The sequence below is a fragment of the Mauremys mutica genome, chromosome 3, assembly GCF_020497125.1.
Source record: "Mauremys mutica isolate MM-2020 ecotype Southern chromosome 3, ASM2049712v1, whole genome shotgun sequence".
In the NCBI taxonomy this organism is placed as follows: Eukaryota; Metazoa; Chordata; order Testudines; family Geoemydidae; genus Mauremys; species Mauremys mutica.
This window is the reverse complement of record NC_059074.1, coordinates 190,549,154-190,565,104: the sequence shown is the minus strand read 5'-3', so window position 1 is coordinate 190,565,104 and position 15,951 is coordinate 190,549,154. Positions and strand designations below refer to the sequence as shown.

General features: G+C 37.9%; 1 protein-coding gene across 1 annotated transcript in view; it reads left to right on the top strand.

Moving 5' to 3' along the window:
- The window catches only part of USP34 (ubiquitin specific peptidase 34), a 307,644-nt gene that overhangs the window by 164,779 nt on the left and 126,914 nt on the right, over positions 1-15,951 (top strand). The window contains exons 29-35 of the mRNA XM_045009712.1: positions 796-1,005; positions 1,659-1,784; positions 6,169-6,291; positions 6,401-6,484; positions 6,915-7,001; positions 11,282-11,482; positions 15,397-15,479. Of these exons, the coding sequence (XP_044865647.1) occupies positions 796-1,005; positions 1,659-1,784; positions 6,169-6,291; positions 6,401-6,484; positions 6,915-7,001; positions 11,282-11,482; positions 15,397-15,479 (914 nt within the window). The remainder of the gene's footprint in view (positions 1-795; positions 1,006-1,658; positions 1,785-6,168; positions 6,292-6,400; positions 6,485-6,914; positions 7,002-11,281; positions 11,483-15,396; positions 15,480-15,951) is intronic.

Genomic DNA, 15,951 nt, shown 5'->3' with positions numbered 1-15,951 from the left:
TGGAACCATTTATTTTTTGTAGAGAAAAGGTGAAAATAACATCAAACACCAAGATTTTGGCCAAATGGTCACAACTGTTTGATTTTATGACCAGGATAGCATCTCAAAGCATTTTGTCATGAGAGCATGGAAAAGAGGGAAGGCAACAGCCATTGAAGCTGTCAAGAGCCTCCTTTCTCCCTTTTGATGCTCAAATCCAAAGCATCCTGTAAACAAACTCATAAAAGTCTAGAATCCATATCACATCTTCATTTATTCTAAGGCCTATCAGGGCTTGCAGCCCAGATCAACCTGCTGCCCAGGACATGAGCAAGCTTCCTTAGAGTGTGAATCCAGCCTCAATGCCTAAGAAAGATAGGAATGTCTACTTTGCAGGAAGGAGGATTAACCTTACAACCACTGCAGATTGGAGGACCCGACCTTGCACAACCCCTCCCTTTGTTACTCCTCCCTGCCAAAGAAAAAGACAACTTTAGAGGATCTGACCACCTAAATGTAGCACACGTTTGAATTAATTCCTTTTTTATTAATCACTCTGCTGCTGCCACCTCTCATACTTACCATGCCAGGCGAAATAAACGTAAATCTCCAGTGCTGCCCAATGTATGTCATTTTTGAATTGTGACATTCTATTGAAACATAGTTAAAGGATCAGCAGTGAAGATACTAATGTATCTTCCAAAACCATGTTCTTAAGTCTATTCTTATTTCTAAGCTGTCTCTGGTTTTAAAAATGGTCATTGTAGTTGTGTTGTTAAAATAGTCTCTATCTCCTCCTCCCCCCCTTGTTTCTAGATGGTGTTTGTATCCTTGGGTGCACCACGGAGGGAGCGAAAAGGTGAAGGTGTTCAGCTTCCAGCATCTTGCCTACCTCCTCCTCAGAAGGACAACATTCCAATGCTTTTACTTTTGCAAGAACCTCATCTTACCACCCTTTTTGATTTATTAGAGATGCTTGCATCTTTTAAACCTCCTTCGGGTGAAATGGCTATGGAAGATAGTGAGGTAATTTAGTGATCTTTGATTAGGATGACTGAATATGTCTAGTTTAAAGTCTGTCCAATCTGTCTACTTCTGATGGCCCCTCACCAAGGTATCCAAACATCAGCTACTTCTAATATTTCTATCTGTATATTTAATTTCATCATATCTATAGATATAACTAAGCTTTTTATAATCAAAATGGTATGCTATTATTTACTAGTTGCTCTAAAAATGTGTTGCTCTGGAAAGGATGTGTGTTATTGAAAACACGTATAGTGGTTAGTAAGGGGATTTGGCTTGAAAAAATATTTTTAAAGATATATTGTAAAACTCAGTGACTTATATTTATCTCTCGTATAACTATATAAACCAATGGGATTTACACTCGGAATTTATCAGAATCAGTAGTTGTGTATTTAAATCCAGGATTTATTTACACTGAATCTTTTGCATGTCTTTATAGTATAGTGCATAAAGTAACTTAATTTCCTTCTGTTTCAGTGAGACCTAAACTATCATGCTGTATTTATAGATTTATTTAACAAACTTTAGCTTGAGAACAAATTGCTTTTGTTTAAAATATAAATAAAGAAAGAAACTTCAAACCCTAAAATGTCAGTGAGGTTGCTTTTCTTAAGAAACTTAATAGTAATAGATTTTTTTGTCTTTGTTAGAGTGCAAGATGTGAAGAACTCCACCTTCATGCAGAAAACCTGTCCAGGCGTGTCTGGGAACTGTTAATGCTTCTACCTACATGTCCTAACATGTTACAGGCATTCCAAAATATTTCAGATGAACAGGTCAGCCAACAGTGTTTGTTTTAAATATATATATAATGTGCAATTCAGTTAGACTTTTTACAGTGAAATTTTTACAATTTACCCAAAATTGAATGATGATTGATCCAACAGAGTTAAAGAAAAAATAACTGATTTCTGCAAGGCGGACATTGTCTTGAATAAAAGACAGAACAGTTTCAATAATAATATATCAGGACAGCTCATAGATATATATATATTCTCTGGTTTTGTATTGGGTATAGTGAGAAAATAAAAAAAAAGAGGGGACCATTTTCACCTATTTCTATTTCACCTCTTACTATGTTGAAATAAAAATCAAAGGAAGTCTGTAGCTTTTCTAATTTAGTTTCCTGATTTGTGTCTTTAAAGGTAATGGGTTTTATTTTTGTAAACAAGAATTAAATAAGTAAAATGATCAGTGAATGTTCTCTCTAGTGACTTTACTGGTTCATGTTGAAATTAAAGCTCATACATCTTCAGTTGTACAAAGCAAGTTGAAGCAATTTATTTCTTATTTTCATGTCTTTGGGTTTCATTTTAGAAGTAAATAACCTTAGATATACTTGATTCTAAAGCAATATTCTTGAACTCTAGCCTACAAATTTTATGTGGCTTTAAAACTGAATCTTATGTTATTATTTGCCTTTTAGTATGCCTTGTTTTAAATCCCTCATTCCACCTTTCATAATTATAAAATACAATAGCAACAACCCACTGTTCTGGGAGTGCTTAGATTTGGTTAAATTTAAAACTTGCATTAAGTGAAGTGTGTATTATTTTGATAATAATTTTGAATGGGAGAGCATTTAGAATTTTATATATTGCTATAACCAGGAGGATGTTGGGTAACATATGATTCAATTTCAGTTATACTTTTTTTTTTTGGTAAATGTTATTGGGAAAATTATCTTGAATAAGTATCTTGAATTCTGAAGTACTTCCGAGCATTTTTTATGTAAAAAGAGCAAATGTGTGAATTTTAAGCAACTTTCCAATATGAACCAACCACATGTAAGTACACTGTTTAGTGTCTATAGTGACATGTTTTCTGAGGCTTCAGAGATGATTGCTAATTAAAATAAAATGTTGGGTCATCATTTCAATACTTATTAATAGGCAGTAAAAAGTTCAGGTATGTGAGGGTCCCCCCTAATTGTAGCTGACTGAGGAAGTTGTGAATAAGAGTAATGGACGATCTCTCTTTAATTGTGATTGAATGTACCTGAGGAAAATAAAACACTAAAAACAAAATGAATTTAAATGAAAGAATTGTAAGAAACAAAACTACTGGGATTTTTGCCAGCAAAAATGTATTTGGCTAAATGGAAGAATTTCCTTACTTTACCAGCAATCCTCTTGTAACTCTTTGTGTCAGCAAGTAAGTAAATGTTAAGGGCAGAGAGAGAAGCTGGCTGCAGGGGTCAAAATGTTTTATTTTCCCTGGATAAAATTAGTTTGACAGATTATTTTATTCTTTGATTAGGTTGGATTAAGTAGTAGGGTCTGATTCTGCTTTCCTGTTTGCATTTTTGATACTCTTTTAATGTAACAATCATGTTTTGAAACTCAGGAATCTAGCATAGGATACGTGGAGGAAGGATGGGCAGGAAAGAATAGGTTATCCATTCTCTGCTGTGCTAACCAGCAGTCATCATGCCCTTTACAATTTTTTAAATGACACTGCAGAGGTTCTCCCAAGATTTAGTAATAAAGGTAATAATTGGAGATATACCAATCTCCTAGAACTGGAAGGGACCTCAAAAGGTCATTGAGTCCAGCCCCCCTGCCTTCACTAGCAGGACCAATTTTTTGCCCCAGATCCCTAAGTGGCCTCCTCAAGGATTGAACTCACAACCCTGGGTTTAGTAGGCCAATGCTCAAACCACTGAGCTAGCCCTCCCCCCTGTTTAGTGAAGGCAGGGAAAGAAAAAGCTGTCATATAATCTCAATGTATACATGTTTAAAATATTTTAAAAATATAACTTAAATTGTTGTTTAGATATGATAGATTTTGTAACTGTGCAAGCTAGAACTATGATCTGTTTTGCACATGCTCACAGCTTTCTGGATAATGCTTCATTTAGTCTAAAATTTTGGATGCATAGTTTCAGTTCAGAGGTGACTTGTTTTGGAAAATGAACAAAATCAGTTCATTTATTTTATAGTTATTAAAATATGAAAAAATATATTTTTTGCCTTCAAAGTACATCTTAAGGCACTTTTTTGCTCATACCTAAGTAAATGTTGAACTTTACTATTTGGAATTGCAGGTTGGCATTTCTCACTGAAGTTAAAATGTTTTTAAAATTGTTGTGCATGTGCTGTGGTAACTTTTAGGCCTGGTCTACACTAGGAGTTTATGTCGAATTTAGCAGCGTTAATTCCACTTAACCGTGCACCCGTCCACACCAGGAAGCTAATTAGTTCGACCTAGAGGGCTCTTTAGTTCGAATTCTGTACTCCTCCCCGACGAGGGGAGTAGCGCTAAATTCGACATGGCTATGTTGAATTAGGCTATGTGTGGACGGAAATCGACCTTAGTAGCTCCGGGAGCTATCCCACAGTGCACCACTCTGTTGACGCTCTGGACAGCAGTCCGAGCTTGGATGTTCTGACCAGCCACACAGGAAATGCCCAGGGAAAATTTGACACGCTCCGGCGCCTTGTGGATGTTCTGCAGGACCGCAGGCAGGAGGACAGAGCCCCCCTGCACTGTATCTGCAACCGCCCTCCCCCGCCACAAAGTCCCATACCCCCCTCACCCAAAGTAACAAGAAGAAGGGGTGACAGGGGCCGTGAAAACTATCACTGCACCCCTGCAGAGTGCTCAATTACCCAAAAGCTGTCATTCCCTAAATTTTGAGAAGTCCTTCCCTTCCTGACTCACCCAAGCCCCAATCCCAGTTTCATCCCCTAACTGTGTAGTTGATTATTAAAAGTAGTTTGCTGTTAATTAGTATTTCCGTCAAGTTTTTCTACAGAAGACTGTCTGTGAAGGGGGGGAATGGGGTTGTTAATTGCATAGGACAGTCACCTTTACCAGGGTACAGACACGGGGGCAGGATCAACAGCAGGTCACACACACAGTGCAGTCAGTAGTCACCCTGGTCGGTCTGGGAGGTGTTTTCCATGTTCTGTGTGGGTGGGGGGTACGTGACTTTGTGGCATGGGAGGGCGGTTACAGAACTTATGCAGCGGTCCTTGTCCCGGACCACAGAGCCACGCAACAGGGGAATCTGTAACCGTCCTCCCCCGCCATAAGGTCACATAGCCCCCGCACACAGAGTCCCGAAAAGGAGGGATGGCAGGCTCCGTTGAAACAACCAGTCCGGCACTGCAGACCGCTCTAGGAGCAGGAGCCTATCATTTCTCGAGTGTAGAAGTGGTGTTAACATCACTGCACACCCTACCCACCACAGTCTGCGTCCCTGTTTCAACCCTTTAACGCGAATTCATTAATAAAGAAAACATTGTTAATTAACAATGTTCCATTAACTTTATTTTTAAACGTGTGTTGGAAGGGGGGAAACGTGGTGAACGGGGTATGTAACCACAGAAGAAAGTCAACAGTAACTGAAGCAGGGGCAGGTTCAGCTTCTCTGTAAAGAAACTGAACAGTCACAGGTTACCCTGCTCCCTGAGGAACCTAGCTTTCAAAGCCTCCCAGATGCACAGCTCTTCCCGCTGGGCTCTTCTAATTGCACAGCTGTCTGGCTGAGCGTAATCAGCAGCCAGGCGATTTGCCTCAACCTCCCATCCCGCCATAAAGGTCTCCCCCTTGCTCTCACAGAGATTGTGGTGCACACAGCAAGCTGCAATAACAATGGGGATCTTGGTTTCGCTGAGATCCGAACGAGTCAGTAAGCTCCTCCATCTCCCCTTGAGACGTCGAAAGCACGTTGAATGATGACAGTTACCCAAGACCACCCTCGACACATTTTTCCCCCCAGCATGCATTGTAGGGAAATCCCAGAATTCAAATGGGCAGCGGGGACTGCGGGAACTGTGGGATAGCTTCCCACAGTGCACCGCTTCCAATGTCGACGCTTGCCCCATTAGTGTGGACACACAAATTCGACTTTGTAAGGTCGATTCCACAAATTCGAATTAAGTTTAATTGAACTAATCTGGTAGTGTAGACATACCCTTAATATTGAGTCAATTGGGATTCCTACTGGACATATATTATTCAGATTGAGAGTCTGTAAATTACATCAGATACATTTTAATTTTTTTTCATGGATGTTGTAACAATAAATATTAATTTAAAGATATGTAATATGTGAAAACCAAATTACTTGCCATTGTCTCTTCAAAAATGCAATTACTTTTGCCTCTATGGTCAGGTCAGCATTGGATTTAATTTTCTTAACTTTTTTGTAAGGGTAATGATGGATTTAGTTGGAAGGATCTCCTGCGAATAAAAAGTGCCCATAAACTTTTGTATGCACTTGAAATCATTGAAGCTTTGGGCAAGCCTAACAGAAGAATAAGGCGAGAGTCTACGGTAATATAACTTCTTATGTAGTTTCTAAATCCAAATTCTTATGGGTGAAATATTTATTACTTTAAATTCTAGCATTGATAAAATAATTTATTTTTCTGTTTATCCTCAGGGAAGTTATAGTGACCTTTATCCAGACTCTGATGATTCGAGTGAAGATCAGATAGAAAATAGTAAAAACACCTGGAGCTGCAAGGTTTGATTTACTTAAGTATTTTGTAATATGTAGTGTAGATTTTTCAAAATGACATAAAATGAAAGTTCTTTTAAGATAGCATAAGCTTTTATATTCTGTTTCACTCCTTGGAGTCTCTTGATTTCAAGTTCATATTATTAGCATATAATACTATTTGCATTAGGATACTGTCAGGAAATCCCAATTCCTGGGCTTAAATGATTAATGAGAAACAAAATTATTGTCTAACTTCAGTGTTCTTTGTCAAAAGTCCAGCCTCTGTTTGTTATATTTTTATATAAATTTTTCTCATGTCCTTCAAAAAATAAGTAACTGTATAATTTATCAATGTTTTATTTCTGATTTTAATTGTGTATCTTGTAACTGAGACAAGGAGTTTAAAATACATTATGTACCTGATTTTTCTTACATTATCGTAATTTACTTACAGTTTGTTGCTGCTGGAGGGCTTCAACAATTGTTAGAAATTTTTAATTCGGGAATTCTAGAGCCTAAAGAGCAGGAACCATGGACTGTGGTAGGTGACAAGTCAGTGTTTTAACCAGCTATAAGGTAGCTATCCCATTTGAGTGCTTCCATTGCTAGCAGCCTTTGTTATATTTACTTGCACCTTTTCTGTAGAAAAAGAGAAGAAATGAACCATATAAAATGAACAATGAAAGGTATTGCTGATAAGCCAATTATTGTGCATTGAAACTAGTTTATTGAGTGCTTCTGTCTGTAATGGATACAAACCAGCTGCTAAATTGATGCCAATAAACACTAACAATATAGTATTCTTTTTTGGGGAAATGTAAATTGTTGAATAATTGCAGTTTTAATCTCTCTTTTAAAAACATTACTACTTTTATCATTCTGACTTTTTGCTATTTTGTGACCACACTTTTATATCTTTTCTGTATGTTATTTTATTTGTAATTTTTTCTGAAGTCCTAAGAAAAAATGTGCTGGTTTGTAGAAGTAAAAAATAATATACCCTAACCCCCAGATTGGAAACTATTTTCTGGAGTAAGGTACTGGATTCATGCATGCAGAGCTTAGCATCTGCACAGACCTGATTGTGAGATCAGAGCTTAAGTTTGCAATAACATGGTCAAAATGTTGGAAAACAAGTATATATTTAAAAGGGGGGTTGATGGGTGGTTTCAAGGGGAAACCTGTACTTCTCAACCTCACTTTTAAAGCAGTAGTGTGTTTATTTCTTGGTACATAACCCGTTGTTGGCATTGAGAGAAATCACTACCACTACAGTCAAGGGGTTAATAAGGAAATTCCCTAACAGTGCACATTGGTGTTAGTCCATTTCATATATTTTGTTCATTCATTTCATTTTGTTTCCATTTTCACTAGAAAGTTTAGTAGCAATTGGATGTCTAACATAGTGAATGCCAGATAAAATGAGGTGGGATCTGAGGCTAAAATAGGGAAAGAATAAGTTAAAAATTATTTAGACAGGTTAGATGTCTTCAAGTCACCAGAGCCTGATAAAATACATCCTAGAATACTCAAGGTGCAGATTGAGGAGATGTCTGAGCCGTTAGTGATTATCTTTGAAAACTCATGGAAGATGGGAGAGGTTCCAGAGGACTGGAAAAGAGCAAATGTAAAGCCAATCTATAAAAAGGGATATAAGTACAACCGTGGGGAATTACAGACCTTTAAGCAATCAATTTGCAAACTCCTAGAAGTTAATAAGGTGATAAGTAACACTCAGCATGGATGTGTCAAGAACAAATCATGTAAAATCAACCTAATAGCTTTCTTTGACAGGGTAACAAGCCTTGTGGATAGAGAGGAAGCAGTAGATACTGTCTATTTTGAGTATCAGGGGGTAGCCGTGTTAGTCTGTATCCACAAAAACAACAAGGGGTCCGTTGGCTCCTTAAAGACTAACAGATTTATTAGTCTTGTGCCACTGGACTCCTTGTTGTTTTTGTCTATGTTGACTTTTGATACTGTCTCGCATGATCTTCTCATAAATGAATAAGGGAAATACAACCTAGATGGAGCTACTATAAGGCGGGAGCATAACTAGTTGGAAAACCGTTCCCAAATCATCGTTATCAGTGATTCACAGTCAAGATGGAAGGACATTTTGAATGGGGTACCTCAGGGATTGCTTCTGAGTCCAGTTCTGTTCAATATCTTCACCAATGATTTAGATAATGGATAGAGAGTACACTTACAAAGTTTGCGGTTGATACCAAGCTGGAATCCATGACTTCTAAAGACCTCTGTGACATTTTCTGCTTCAGCCCCAGGGGCTGCAGTATTGGAGCTGGCAGCCAGCAGGGCTTTGGTAGGGTTCCAGTGACAGGCAACAACCTCCCCAGGAGGAGGGTGGGGGGCGGCCAGGGCGAGCAGTTGGGGATGTCCCGTTTTCTCTGTGGGAAATGTGGTCACCCTGGAGCTCTGCAGCTTTCAGCCGCCACGGGCAGAGGGGGAACCCTGCAGCTTCCAGCCAGCATGGAAGCAGAGGAAACCATGGAGCCGCAGCAGCCTTGGGTGCTGGATCTCCCCACTTTGTCACAGTTATTTTTAGTAAAAGTCACAGGTCACTGCTTCCATGAATTTTTGTTTATTGCCCTTGACCTGTCTGTGACTTTTACTAAAAATAGCCATGACAAAATCTTAGCCTTAATCATAAGTTAAATATGAATCAACCGTGTAACGCTGTTGCAAAAAAGCAAACATCGTTCTGGGATGTCTTAGCAGGAGTGTTTTAAACAAGACACAAGAAGCAATTCTGCCCCTCTACTTTATTCTGATAAGGCCTCAGCTGGAGTATTGTGTCGAGTTCCAGGAAAGATGTGGACAAATTGGAGAAAGTCCAGAGAAGAGCAACAAAAATGAATAAAGGTTTAGAAAACATGCCCCATGAGGGCAGACTGAAAAAATTGGTTTCTTTAGTCTGGAGAAGACTGAAGGGGGGACATAACAGTTTTCAAATACATAAAAGGTTGTTACAAGGAGGAGGGAGAAAAATTGTTGTTGTTAACCTCTGAGGATAAGGGAGGAAGCAATGGGCTTAAATTGCAGTAAGGGAAGTTTAGGTTGGACATTAGGAAAAACTTCCCAAATTTCATGGTAGTTAAGCATTGGAATAAATTGTCTAGGGCAGAGATCGGCAACCTTTGGCCCACAGCCTGCCAGAGTAAGCACCCTGGTGGGCTGGGATGGTTTGTTTACCTGCTGCATCCGCAGGTTTGGCCGATCGTGGCTCCCACTGGCCGTGGTTCGCTGCTCCAGGCCAATGGGCACTCTGGGAAGCGGCAGCCAGCAAATCCCTCGGCCCGCGTCACTTCCCACAGCCCCCATTGGCCTGGAGTGGCGAACCGCGGCTAGTGGGAGCCGCGATCGGCCGAACCTGCGGATGCGGCAGGTAAAGAAACCGGCCCCATCCGCCAGGTGCTTACCCTGGTGGGCCATGTGCCAAAGGTTGCTGATCCCTGGTCTAGGGAGATTGTGGAATCTCCGTCACTGGAGGTTTTTAAGAATAGGTTAAACACCTGTCAGAGGAGAGATAATGCTTAGTCCTTCCTTGAGTGCGAGGTCCCTTCCGGTCCTATGATTCTGTGAAATTATGTATCTTATCATCACTATTCATCTATCAATTAATGTGAGATAAACTCTCCTTATGTTGGATATTACTTTGCAGTTTGGATTTCTTTTCAGTTTGTATTTGTTAGACTGAGTTTGTTTTATCTGTTTGTTTTCAGTGTGAGCATTTTGTCATGTAATAAATATAAAGTGTCATGGCTTGTGTATGTTACAGTGTTTAGGATATTTAAAGTATCCCATACTGAAAAAAATTCTTTATTTTTTATGTAAGGAGAATAATATTTTTGAGCTTTGTTTTTTTCAGTTTTTTCTCTTTTGAATCTGTATAAATACTTGTGATATACACTTTTCTAGCTATCTCATGATGCTTGGCATCTGTTGGTGCTCTCTCTGGAGCAGTGCCAGGAGAAGGGAGATGCTCTGTATTTCTCTCCATTCCCAGCATAAGCCGAAGATTCTATTAGTGCCTTAGTTGATCTTGCATTTAGGCTTGCAAAAGGAGGAGTAGTAAAGTGCAATTAAGGCACTGATTCTGCAAATAAATATTCTAGTGTAGACTCCTGCACCTGTGCAAAGTCTTAAAGATTTCAGTGGGATTCTGAATGGGTATAGAGAGCTATGCTTGTGTATCGGTTTGTACGATCTGGGCCTATGATTGTGTTAGTTTTGCTTGTATGATACAACTCTTGCTGGTTGTGCTGGGCAAATGTACATGCAGGAGTAATAATACATATGAGATCCTTGGCGATCGTAGTCCCAGAAGGAAATAGGAGGAAAGAAAAATCAGAAACTACTGAATGAATGAGAGGTTTTCATCTCTTTGTGACATTACAATACAAAATGGTATTTTTAATATAGTTTGTCTCTACACAAGTAATTGTTTAATTTAAAAGAGTAAAAAAACATGTTAAATATTGCTTTCCAAGTTAAATATAAGTGCCAGAAAATGCTGTAGACTGTAAAACTGAATCTTCTACACAGAATATCATATCATCTCGTAACTGTACCCGTAATTTGGACTAGTTCTTGAAAATACTCTCTTTGTAAGAAATAAAAGATTTTAATACCTGCCCCAGACTCTGTAATGTCTAGTACAAGTCTTGTTAGCTTTTGCCAATTAGTGCTTTAGTTGTTAACTTTGTAGGACATTTAAGTTTTGTGTTTCAAGTTCCAAAATAGACAAAGAATTACTAGAATTTGTGAAAAAGGAAAATTGCATTTTCTTCTTATCCACAGTGGCAGCTAGACTGTCTTGCTTGCTTGCTGAAGTTGATATGCCAGTTTGCAGTAGATCCCTCAGATTTGGATTTAGCTTATCATGATGTCTTTGCCTGGTCTGGTGTAGCAGAGAGTCACAGGAAAAGAACTTGGCCAGGCAAATCGAGGAAGACTGCAGGAGATCATGTAAAGGGCCTTCATATACCTCGTCTCACAGAGGTAAGAAACAAACTATATATACGTACAAACACCCACATGCTGTAGGGGAGATGTTTTCTTTTATCAGTCAAAGGGGGATATAAAGTGTAAAATATTATTACTTTTTAATAATCTGAGGAAATAGCATAGTGAAAAACACTTATTAAAAAATTAATCTTAACAGTAGAGGTGACATATCAGGAAATAAAATAATTAAATAAAATTAGATTAAAGATGTGCAGTTTTAAAAAGCTAGGAGTCCAAGTTTATGTGCAGAATGTCCCAAAGACACAGAGTAAAAGCGTATTTCTGAATGTTATTGATCATTACTTTTTATGTTTTGTTTCAAGTATCAGGGGGTAGCCGCGTTAGTCTGTATCCACAAAAACAACGAGGAGTCCAGTGGCATAAGCTTTCGGGGGTAAAGAACCCACTTCTTCAGATGAATGTTAAGCTGCCACCGGACTCCTCGTTGTTTTTATCTTTTGTTTCCTCCATCAATTCCTGCTTTGGAAGATGGCCTATTATGCATTGTGCTGGCACCATCACACCCAGTGTTCAACCGTGCTAAAACCTACCTGTTAAGTCCCTATTATTCTTCCACCCCCAACAGGAACATTTTTTTTTAAGCTTGGTTTTCATATTATATTTTACATGCTAAAGAGGACAACATACTAATATTAATAATGTTAAAAACGGTGAAGTGTTGGAAGGGCAAAGACACTGTGACCTCACAAGCAGGTTCTAGCATTGTTTGGTGACAATCATGTGCACAACCAGTGGACTGTTACTGGGCTGTGAAACTACTACTGGGGTGATTGTCATCAGTGGGTATTACACCAAGTAAAAAAAAGCAGTTGCAGAGGAATTGTTCTTCACAAAACCAAAAATGCAACAAAACAAAAAATAAGAACAAAAGAACAGCCATACTGGGTCAGACCAAAGATCCATCTAGCCCACCATCCTGTCTTCTGACAGTGTCCAATGCCACGTGCTTCAGAGGGAATGAATAGACCAGGTAATTGTTAAGTGATCCATGCCCTGTTGCCCACTCCCAGCTTCTGGCGAACAAAGGCTAGGGACACCATCGCTGCCCATCCTGGCTAATAGCCATTGATGGACCTATCCTCCATTAATTTATGTAGTTCTTTTTGAACACTGTTATAGTCTTGGGCTTCACAACATCCTCGGGCAGAGAGTTCCACAGGTTGACTGTGTGTTGTGTGAAGGAATACTTCCTTTTGTTTGTTTTAAACTTGCTGCCTATTAATTTCTCGACACCAGTCATGATTTTATAGATCTCTATCATATCCCCCCCTACTCGTCTCTTTTCCAAGCTGAAAAGTCCCCATCTTATTAATTTCACCTCATATGGAAGCTGTTCCACACCCCTAATCATTTTTGTTGCCCTTTCTATACCTTTTCCAATTCCAATAGATCTTTTTTGAGATGGGGCAACCACATCTGCATGCACTATTCTAGATTTCGGCACACCATGGATTTATATAGAGGCAATATGATATTTTCTGTCTTATTATCTATCCCTTTCTTAATGATTCCCAACATTCTATTGGCTTTTTTGACTGCCGCTGCACATTGAGTGGATGTTTTCAGAGAACTATCCACAATGACCCCAAGATCTCTTTCTTGAGTGGTAACAGCTAATTTAGACCCCATTATTTTATATGTATAGTTGGGATTATGTTTTCCAATGTGCATTACTTTTCATTTATCAACATTGCAGATGAAATTCAATTTTGATTCCCAGTAACCCAGTTCTGTGAGATTCCTTTGTAACTCATCTCAGTCTGCTTTGGACTTAACTATCTTGAGTAGTTTTGTATCCTCACTGTTTACCCCTTTTTCCAGATCATTTATGAATATGTTGTACAGCACTGGTCCCAGTACAGACGTCTGGGGGACACCCCTATTTAGCTCTCTCCATTCTGAAAACTGGCCATTTATTCCAACATCTGTTTCCTATCTTTTAATTATTTACTCATCCATGGAAGGATCTTCCCCCTTATCCCTTCAGAGCTTACTTTGCTTAAGAGCCTTTGGAGAACCTTGTCAAAGGCTTTCTGAAAATCTAAGTCATATTAATAAGTAAACATCAGAAATATACTTACATTTCCATTCTCACTGTTGGTTTGGGTGATTCAGCACACAATCTTTTAAGTAGTTGTAGTATTTTTCAAAATAATTTCAGATCACCTTTTGGGTAGGATCTCAGTTTTCCAAAATCTCAGGTCCTGTTTTTTTGTTTTGTTTTTTTACTTTATTTTTTTTAACATGACTTAGGAACCAACTCCTTCAAGTTTCTTCAAGTATGTAAAATGATTTTGTATAAAGTGAAGACAATGTCCAAATTAAGCTTTATTTTAAAGAAGAGTTTAATTATCCAAAGAGTAAAAATGAGTCAGAAAAAAGTCTCAACTGTCAAAATCAGTATTTTCTTTTTTAAACATCAGGCAACTCAAAAAGAGTTAAATAGACTTCTATAGTCAATTTAAAAAAAAAACTAATGGACTGAGAACAAACAAGAATTTTTTACCTCAAGCTATCTCTTTTCAGAAAGTTAAAAGCAACTGAAAATAGGGTTTTAGAATGGAAGTAAGACCTCAATCATTTTAACCATAATTTAATACTAGAGTAACTTCATAATATTAAACATATTTATTCTGTGGTTGTAAAACTCTGGTGAGAAAGGTAAATTTCTTCCATATGCTTTTCATCACATATATGTTTGTTCATAACAAACTGTGTCTTCCCCGTTACCTCCCCGAGTGCACACAGGCACACCTGAAACTTGGCCAATATCATTCGGGCCTCAAATGACTAGAGAGAGACTCACTGAGGATAAATTGCTGTTGAGCATGTGAGCCACTCTTACCATATAGGTGCTGAATTACTGTCTGCACATTTTGGGGAACGATAGACTAGAATTATGAATTGTAGCCAGATATCCTGTTTGGCATTGTTAAACATTGTTTGCAAGACCAGCACATCACACTTCTGGGAGAGTTAAGTCTTAGGCAAAATAGAATTTGAGACTGTAGCAACCTGTATAGCATAGTCTACTTTAAAATTTTATTAAGGTTTTATTATTTGATTTATTAATGCTGTTAGTCATAAATGTTTTATCTTTGTCATAATCATCATTGGCAGGTGTTTTTGTCATCTAATGTACCTGTTACTTGGTTGTTCCAGAAGAGTCTCTCCGGATTTTCATTCGGTGAAATGTGGGGGAACGGTTTCTAGCCCTCATAGCTGAGAAGGAAATCACAATTACATTCTGTTCATGTTTTCAAGGTTTTATTCACAACTATGATGGCTATAAACATAGATTTTTTATTAATGCAAGATTAGATAATGGATTATCAGGTCACTATCATAGTATGTTATTTTTGTAACTTCTCAGGTCTCTCAAGCTTCTGTTGGTGAACCTAGGATTAGTTTGACAAATTTTAAAAATAACTTTTAAATTTGATTATTTTAATCCCCACTATATAGTCTGTGACTAAGGTAAAGATGAGGTAATGAAAGAAAATAGCCTTAAATGGAACATACATTTATTGAGTTATAAGAACCCATGGAAATATCAGAAAACCAAGTCTCAACTTCAAGAATAATTTAAAAAAGTTTCTGTTGCAAAAGATATAGAATTAATGCAAGAATTACACAGAAAACGCAAATATTCCTTGAAAAGTTTTACTGTCAAATTTGGTGTTTGAAAAAAGTCAGAAAGTGTAAAATATAGGGATTTTGGTCCTGCTATACGTGAGAATTACAATGCAAAACTGTTTAACTGCCAATGTCTGTTGTATAATCACTCTCACCCACACAGTTTTTGGTTTGTTTTAAAATTGACATAATGTGTATAATCTAATCCCATTGTTATATTAACTTTTTTCTTTTAACTTCAATTTTTAAAGGTATTCCTTGTACTTGTCCAGGGAACAAGCTTGATTCAGCGACTTATGTCAGTTGCCTATACGTATGACAACTTGGCACCTAGGTACAATAACTTTTTATTTATGTCGTACGGTTTAAAAAATGTATGCGTTTTCATGATAGCTTTAAACTTAAATCTATGATTTTTCAAAGGTCAAAAATGAATAAAAGGTATAAACCAAACTAAACTATGGTTGTATACTTCCTCATTAATTTAGTCAAGTGGTTCTCAAACTTATTTCACATGATGGACCACAGTATGAGCCTTAGCCACTTCCATACCCTCTGTGCAGCAATTACAGATCTTGATTACAGGACAGTATGAAGGAGAAAAGATTAAAATTAATTTGCTTGAATGCTATTTGTTTGACTCCTTGTGTGCTTTTCCTATCCCCATTTGCTATTTGGTGTTGATAATGTGTGTGTACACTTGTATATGATGCCATCTGAGGACTACATTTTGAGAATTAGTGTTTTGGCCTATTTTAGATGTACCTTCTATATTTGTTGTATAAGGTTGCATCAACAAACTTACA